This window comes from Carlito syrichta, unplaced genomic scaffold, assembly GCF_000164805.1.
Source record: "Carlito syrichta isolate Samal-C Ts95f unplaced genomic scaffold, Tarsius_syrichta-2.0.1 Scaffold305117, whole genome shotgun sequence".
Lineage (NCBI taxonomy): Eukaryota > Metazoa > Chordata > Mammalia > Primates > Tarsiidae > Carlito > Carlito syrichta.
In genome coordinates this window covers 178,626-185,200 of record NW_007249213.1, presented here as the reverse complement: position 1 = coordinate 185,200, position 6,575 = coordinate 178,626, and the positions used below count along the sequence as shown (strand labels likewise).

The following is a 6,575-nucleotide window of genomic DNA, read 5'->3' as shown; positions in this document are numbered from 1 at the left end:
CCAAAAAAAAAAAAAAAATAGATATCCATCAAAGTGGGAATTTGGGGTTATCTGCAACAGAAACTAACTACAACAGAAACTGTCTATACAGAATGAGGAGACAGGAGTAAAGATACAGTGTTTATTAGAAGAAAGGGGAACTGTGCTAGACTGGAGATATTTACAAATATACACTGGTTATCTCATTGAAGGCTCCAAAATGTATCTACTTAACAAAATAATGAAATTTGGGGATTATAAAGAGCAGAAAAAAAAGAAGCGTGGCAGGAAGGAGAAAAAAATGGGAGTGCGCCCAAATAACATGGCAGCTATCAGGGATCCTGCAGACGAAGACTGGCTGATAGAAAACTCCTCTAAAAGATGTGAGGACTTTAAACAACAAAATAGTAGTGATAGAAGAATACACACACACACACACAACTGAACAACGGAATAGACAGCCTAGAAATAGACAAAATATATACCATGACTTTATATATCAAGGGCAGCATTTAAATTCTGTTGGGAATGGGGCAGTTTGTTTAACAAATGGGCTGGCATACTTGGATTCTCCATTTGGCAGAAAAAGACCCTAGCTCATACAGACACAAGGCTAAATTCTGGTTATATTAAAGATTTTTTAAAACATTTTTTAAGAAAGAAGGAAGAAAAGGAGAAAGAAAAAGAAAAGTGAGAAAACGAGAGAGAGAAAGAGGAAAAAGGCGAGAGAGAAGAAAGAAGAAGAGAAAAAAAGAAATCTCATTGGGAGGACTTTAGACGGTTTCCCAAACCGGAAGTCGAGTGTGCGCCGGCTCTCATTTCGCTTCTTCCATTGGGCTCCCACGACCTACGTCACAATATATCTAGCCAATAAGAATTGGGAATAGGCGGCGCGCTCAGCCAATGGGACCGGGGCGGGAGATTTGAAAGTGCCTCGGCGAGGGCGTGGCCGGGCAGATTTAGTCGTTTGCGAGCGGCCAGGAAATAGCTGTGCCTCTTGGACTGCAGGTAAACTGGCCTCCTTTTCCGAGCTTTGCGCCGCGAGCGGGGAGATGATCAGGCTGATCGGAAGTCTGTTCGGCGGACCCGAGCTCATTCCGCCAGGCTGCTGAGCGCTCAAGTGTAGCAGCGAGGGTCCTGGAAGGGAGTGGGGCTGGTAGCAGAGTAGGGGTGGTGAGACGAGCGCCCGGATGCGCCCTGACTGGCCAAAGTGCAGACCTGGTTCCTTTCACCAGTCCAGGCTCGCGCTTCCGACTAGATCGGTCCAACCCCCTCCTTCCCTCTTTCCTCTTTTTTCTGCTTTTCACGGTTCTGTTGTCCTTTTCTCTGTCCAACTCTCCTCCCTTTTTCTCTCTAAGGATGGCCCAGAAGGAGAACGCCAACCCCTGGCCCTACGGCCGGCAGATGGTAAGGTCTTAACCTCCTTCCCGACCCCCTACCCTCGCATGGCGAGTTCATGCTTGGAGACTTGAAGTCCTGCAGAGGGCAGCAATCTAAGCACTTTCTTTCCTGTTATGCTCCAACTATGGGTCCCAAGAGTTTGGTGGTAGAACATGGTCTGGTCATTTGCTGCCACATTGTGTCAGGTATTGTCAACTTGAATCTGACCAGCCTGTGAGGACCTCTGCAGGCCTGAGCCTACTTGTCAGTACAAATGATAACTGGGACTGATTCCCTCAGCCCACCCATGTCCTGAAAAAATAAACTAACAAGCAAATAGAAATATACTCTAGAAGGATATAGATAAGGTTGCTATTTAAAGGGTCCAGGGCAAGTCTAAATTAATCATTTGGATTTTTCTTTTTTTTTTTTTTAGTCAGGGACTCACTCTGTCACTCGGGCTGGAGTGCCACAGCCTTGACCTCCTGGGCTCAGGCTATCCTTACGCCTCAGCTTTCCGAGTAGCAGAGACTACAGGTGAATGCCACCATGCCTGGCTAATTTTTTAATTTTTTTTTGGTAGAGACGAGGACTTGCTATGCTGCCTAGGCTGATCTCAATCTTCTGGGCTCAAGCGACCTTCCTGCCTTGGCCCCCCAAAGTGCTGAAACTACATGCATGGGCCACCACACCTGGCCTGGATTTTATTTTAATGAATGGTGTTGAATAAGGATCTACAAAGATATATTTCTCAGTTGTTCAGGGACTTTTCACTGAAGAGTCTACCCTCCGATTTGAAACACCACCTTTATTATGTATGTTAAATTTCCACATAAATGTGGGACTATTTTTTTTTTTTTGAAATCTTACTCTGTTGCCCAGGCTGGAGTGCAGTGGCAGTGGCATGCTCATGGCCACTGCAGCCTTGACCTGCTGGGCTCCAGGTGATCCTTCTGCCCCAGTCTTCCAAGCAGCTGGAACCACAGGCGCATGCCACCATTCCTGGCTAATTCTTCTGATTTATTGTAGAGACAAGGTCTTGCCAAATTTCCCAGGCTGGTCTCGAACCCCTGCACTCAGGCAATCTTCTCGCCTCTGCCTCCCAGAGTGTTGGGATTACAGGCATGAGCCACCACGCCTGGCTATTTCTGAACTATATTTTGTTCAACTTGCTTATTTGTTGACCTGTACTGATATCATTGTTTGAGAACAGGTTTTTAGGGGCAGTGGGGCTTTCTTCTCTTGGGTGAAGATGGAAAGGGCCCAGTATAGAGTTTACTCCCTGTCTCTGGGGCCTAGGCAGACATCCATCTGTTTCCTTGTCTACTAGCTTCCTCCCTCATAAAGTACTGAGTGAGGCTGTCAAAAATGGAGTCTGAATTATAACCTCTTGTCACTTTTACCTTGGTCACTCCCAAAAGCAAGTGTATCTATTACTCTGAGAAATTGAAAATGTGAAGTGGTCCAGGGCCATCAGAGTAGTCCTACGTGTTTCTAAAGCCTGTTCTTGCAAAGGGGTAAATCCTGGCATTTGCTACAATATTCAAGGCCTCAAGGGACTTGTTTAAGCCTTAATAGACTAAGCTTTTTAGGGAACCTTGAGAATGCCTCTGTGCTAAAACTCCTTAGATTGTGGGTGTTCATTAGCCCAGCCCTCTACTGTGTCTAGGGTGAATGTAGTGTTATGGACAGAATTTACACAAGTTGGACAGCTTCATGCCTGAGGCCAGGACGAGAGATGTGGAACAGGGAACGTTAGGTGTTGGAGTGAGTCCTTTGCTCCTTATCTTAGGCTGAGTTAGGTTGTTTATTAATAACCCATTTTAATGTGGGACTCTGAGCAGAGTCTTGGGACTGGGAAGCAAAACTGGTGTCAGTGTTTCTCTTTGAACTGAGGGTGGGTGGGTGCGTGGCTCTTTAGCAAGCTGCTGAAATGCTGCTAGCAGCACATTCCAGCCTAGTCACCAAGACAAAGGCACCCTCAGAGCTACCCGCTGCTCCTTCCCAGGCTCCATCTGGCCTGAGTACCCTGCCCCAGCGAGTCCTCCGGAAGGAGCCCACCACTCCATCTGCACTTGTCCTCATGAGCCGCTCCAATGTCCAGCCTACAGGTAACCCAAACAAGGGGGAGAGGACTGACCCGAGGGGATGAGCATCTATGGGAGGATGTAAGGGTGAGAATGTCAAGGGGGGGCCTCAACTTACTTGTTCTCTCCTTAGCTGGCCCTGGCCAGAAGGGGGTGGAGAACAGCAGTGGGACACCCAACTTGTTCATGTAAGTGCCCCAGACCGAGATGGAGGAGTGTGGGGGGGACAGTAAACAGGCAGGGAGTTGGGAAGGTAAAGCCTAAGGGCAGGAAGAGTGCGGATGAAGAGAAATGGGGCTGAGGGCAGGATGGAAAGAGGGAGCAGGGAGAAAGCAAACCCCTTAGCTGACCGACAAACCAGCGCTGAGCTGCCTTTCCCTGCTTTCTAACCAGGCGGCCCTTCACAATCGACGACTTTGAGATTGGGCGTCCTTTGGGCAAAGGCAAGTTTGGAAATGTGTACTTGGCTCGGGAGAAGAAAAGCCATTTCATCGTGGCACTCAAGGTCCTCTTCAAGTCTCAGATAGAGAAGGAGGGCGTGGAGCACCAGCTGCGGAGGGAGATCGAAATCCAGGCCCACCTGCAGTATGGGTTCACCCCCTGAGCCTAAGCCCCTCTGCTCCCTCACCCTCCCAGCTTCAGCCCCACCACATCCAGATTGCTGTCTCTCCTACGGCTAAGGCCAGTGAATCCCATTTAAGTCTGGGCCATGCCCTTGAATCCAGAGTGCTGCCCTTGTTCTCTCTTACCATCTCAGCCATGGTGTCCCCAGCCTGGTCCACATCTGACCCCAGTTTGCTCCTGTCATCTTTCCTGGCTCCTTGATGCCAGGATGCAGCCTAAGGCCACCTGTCTCTTCCCCCAGGCATCCCAACATCCTGCGCCTCTACAACTATTTTTATGACCGGAGGAGGATTTACCTGATTCTAGAGTATGCCCCCCGGGGGGAGCTCTACAAGGAGCTGCAGAAGAGCCGCACGTTTGATGAGCAGCGAACAGCCACGGTTGGGCAGGATGGGCGCCCGGGAAATAGGCGGGGGGCTCAAAGCTGGGGTACACTGCTTGCAGCTTGGAGGTCCAACCTTGTCTGATTGCCTGTAATTGGCCCTCCCAGATCATGGAGGAGCTGGCAGATGCTCTGATGTACTGCCACGGGAAGAAGGTGATTCACAGAGACATAAAGCCAGAGAATCTGCTCTTGGGCCTCAAGGGAGAGTTGAAGATTGCTGACTTTGGCTGGTCTGTACATGCTCCCTCCTTGAGGTACGATGGGCTGGGAGACCAGACCTGGGTGTGAATCTGGAACATTTGAAATAAAACTCTCCTGGCTGGAGGCAGTGGCCCATACTTGTAATCCCAGCAATTTGGAAGGCTAAGGCAAGAGAATTGCTTGAGCCCAGGGGTTTGAGACCAGTCTGGGCAACATAGCAAGACCTCATCTCTCCAAAAAAAAAGCCAGGCATGGTGGCACACACCTGTAGTCCTAGCTACTCAGGAGGCTGAGGCAGGAGGATCTACTGAGCTCAGGAGTTGGAGGCTGTAGTGAGCCGTGATTGTGCCAGGGACACTGAGGTACGTCCTCATGCAAATATAGATACAGCAATATCTTTACAAAAACAGGAGATAGTTCTGTCACACAGATGTCTCAATATATTGGAACCCTCTTGCCATATCATTGAGATACTCCCACATCATCTGTAATGGCTTATAGCATGGTAGCTGTAACCCGATTTATTATTAAGAGATACCCATCAATGTGGAAATGCTGGGGCCACACATAGGCCCACCTCTGGGGCTTCAGTATACTGTATATCATCACCTCACTTCCACCCCAGGTTTCCTGCCTGACTGGAACACTCTCCCAGTACATGCTGTGATCTCTTGGCTCTCTGCCGTTGGGCAGCAGGAAAAGGAGCAGTTGTCTGTCCTTGAGACCCTTGTTTACTCCCCTCATCCTATCCAGGAGGAAGACAATGTGTGGCACCCTGGACTACCTGCCCCCAGAGATGATTGAGGGGCGCACACACAATGAGAAAGTGGATCTATGGTGCATCGGAGTACTCTGCTATGAGTTGCTGGTGGGGAACCCACCCTTTGAGAGTGCGTCACACAATGAGACCTATCGGCGCATCGTCAAGGTGGGAGGGCTGTCTGGAGTCTTGTGCCTACTGCAGAGGCCAGGGGCTGGGTCCAGAGGCAGAGCATATATGCACCGACCTGCATAACTGAATAGAATGGATAGTCAAGAAAAACACATCCAAGGTGGAACTAATGTGGTCCTTCCATCTCTTTGTTCCATGTCTGCAGATAGACCTGAAGTTCCCTCCTTCTGTGCCCACAGGAGCCCAGGACCTCATCTCCAAGTTGCTCAGGCATAACCCATCAGAACGTCTGCCCTTGGCCCAGGTTTCAGCCCACCCTTGGGTCCGGGCCCACTCTCGGAGGGTGCTGCCTCCCTCTGCCCTTCAGTCTGTTCCCTGATGGTCCCTGTCATTTACTCAGTTATGCCTGTATTTGTATGTCTGTGTATATGCAGGGGGAAGGAGGGTCCTGGCCTGTTCCCTTATTTGTCTTCTACCTCCTTTTTGTTTAATAAAGCCTGACGCTTTTTGTACTGATGAGTGTAGATGTTTCTAAGGAGAGATTTTGCTGTGGAGGAAGCTGTCCCCTAGGGGAAGGATGGTGGGATGAGCACTGCATCACTACCGCACACTCTCAGCTCTGATGCCCACCTGATCAGCTCACAGCTGCCACCCCCACCCCCCAACTGTCTTTTCTTTCCCATGCTCTGACTCCCAGATCCTAGATGTGCAGGGGGCCCTAGCTCCCCTTTGCTACGCTTGAGCACCAGCCATTTTTGTCTCTCACATCTCAGCCTCTTGATGTTGTAACTTCTAGTCTTTAATTTCTTGGTTCATTCCCTGCCTCTTTGCCAACCTAGGAGCAAGTGAACATTGCTGTACCCTAGAAGTTGTCTTTTTGGTTTGTTTGTTTGTTTATTTGTTTTATTACTCTGGTCATGGTCTAGTACAGGAGTTAGAGAAGCAGTAATGTTAGTATCTTATTCCTGACATAAGGTTTCACTGTTGGGTATGATGCTTGCTGTAGGTTTTTGAGAGATATCCTTTA

The 6,575-nt window shown here is 49.2% G+C and overlaps 1 protein-coding gene across 4 annotated transcripts; it reads left to right on the top strand.

The window, feature by feature from the left end:
• Positions 1-1,315: 1,315 nt before the first annotated feature.
• On the top strand, positions 1,316-6,054 carry AURKB (aurora kinase B). 4 transcript variants are annotated; one of them, XM_021713976.1, is made up of 8 exons: positions 1,316-1,386; positions 3,368-3,470; positions 3,580-3,629; positions 3,832-4,031; positions 4,312-4,450; positions 4,561-4,709; positions 5,410-5,584; positions 5,754-6,054. In XM_021713976.1, exons 1-8 carry the CDS (start codon positions 1,339-1,341, stop codon positions 5,925-5,927), a joined length of 1,038 nt encoding a protein of 345 aa, XP_021569651.1. In that variant the 5' UTR covers positions 1,316-1,338; the 3' UTR covers positions 5,928-6,054. The 4 variants fall into 4 exon arrangements, with proteins under 4 accessions (XP_021569651.1, XP_021569652.1, XP_008059319.1 ...); XM_021713977.1 differs by having other exon boundaries at positions 3,580-3,634; positions 3,840-3,893; positions 4,285-4,450; XM_008061128.2 differs by having other exon boundaries at positions 3,580-3,634; positions 3,840-4,031.
• The last annotated feature ends 521 nt before the right edge of the window (positions 6,055-6,575 follow it).

Bases quoted from the DNA above. Each gene is read 5' to 3' on its own strand.
- AURKB (XM_021713976.1), top strand. From the start codon at position 1,339: ATGGCCCAGAAGGAGAACGCCAACCCCTGGCCCTACGGCCGGCAGATG. The intron at 1,387-3,367 runs GTAAGGTCTTAA...GCTCCTTCCCAG, and splicing joins GGCCCTACGGCCGGCAGATG to GCTCCATCTGGCCTGAGTAC. The intron at 3,630-3,831 runs TTCATGTAAGTG...TTTCCCTGCTTT, and splicing joins GCAGTGGGACACCCAACTTG to CTAACCAGGCGGCCCTTCAC.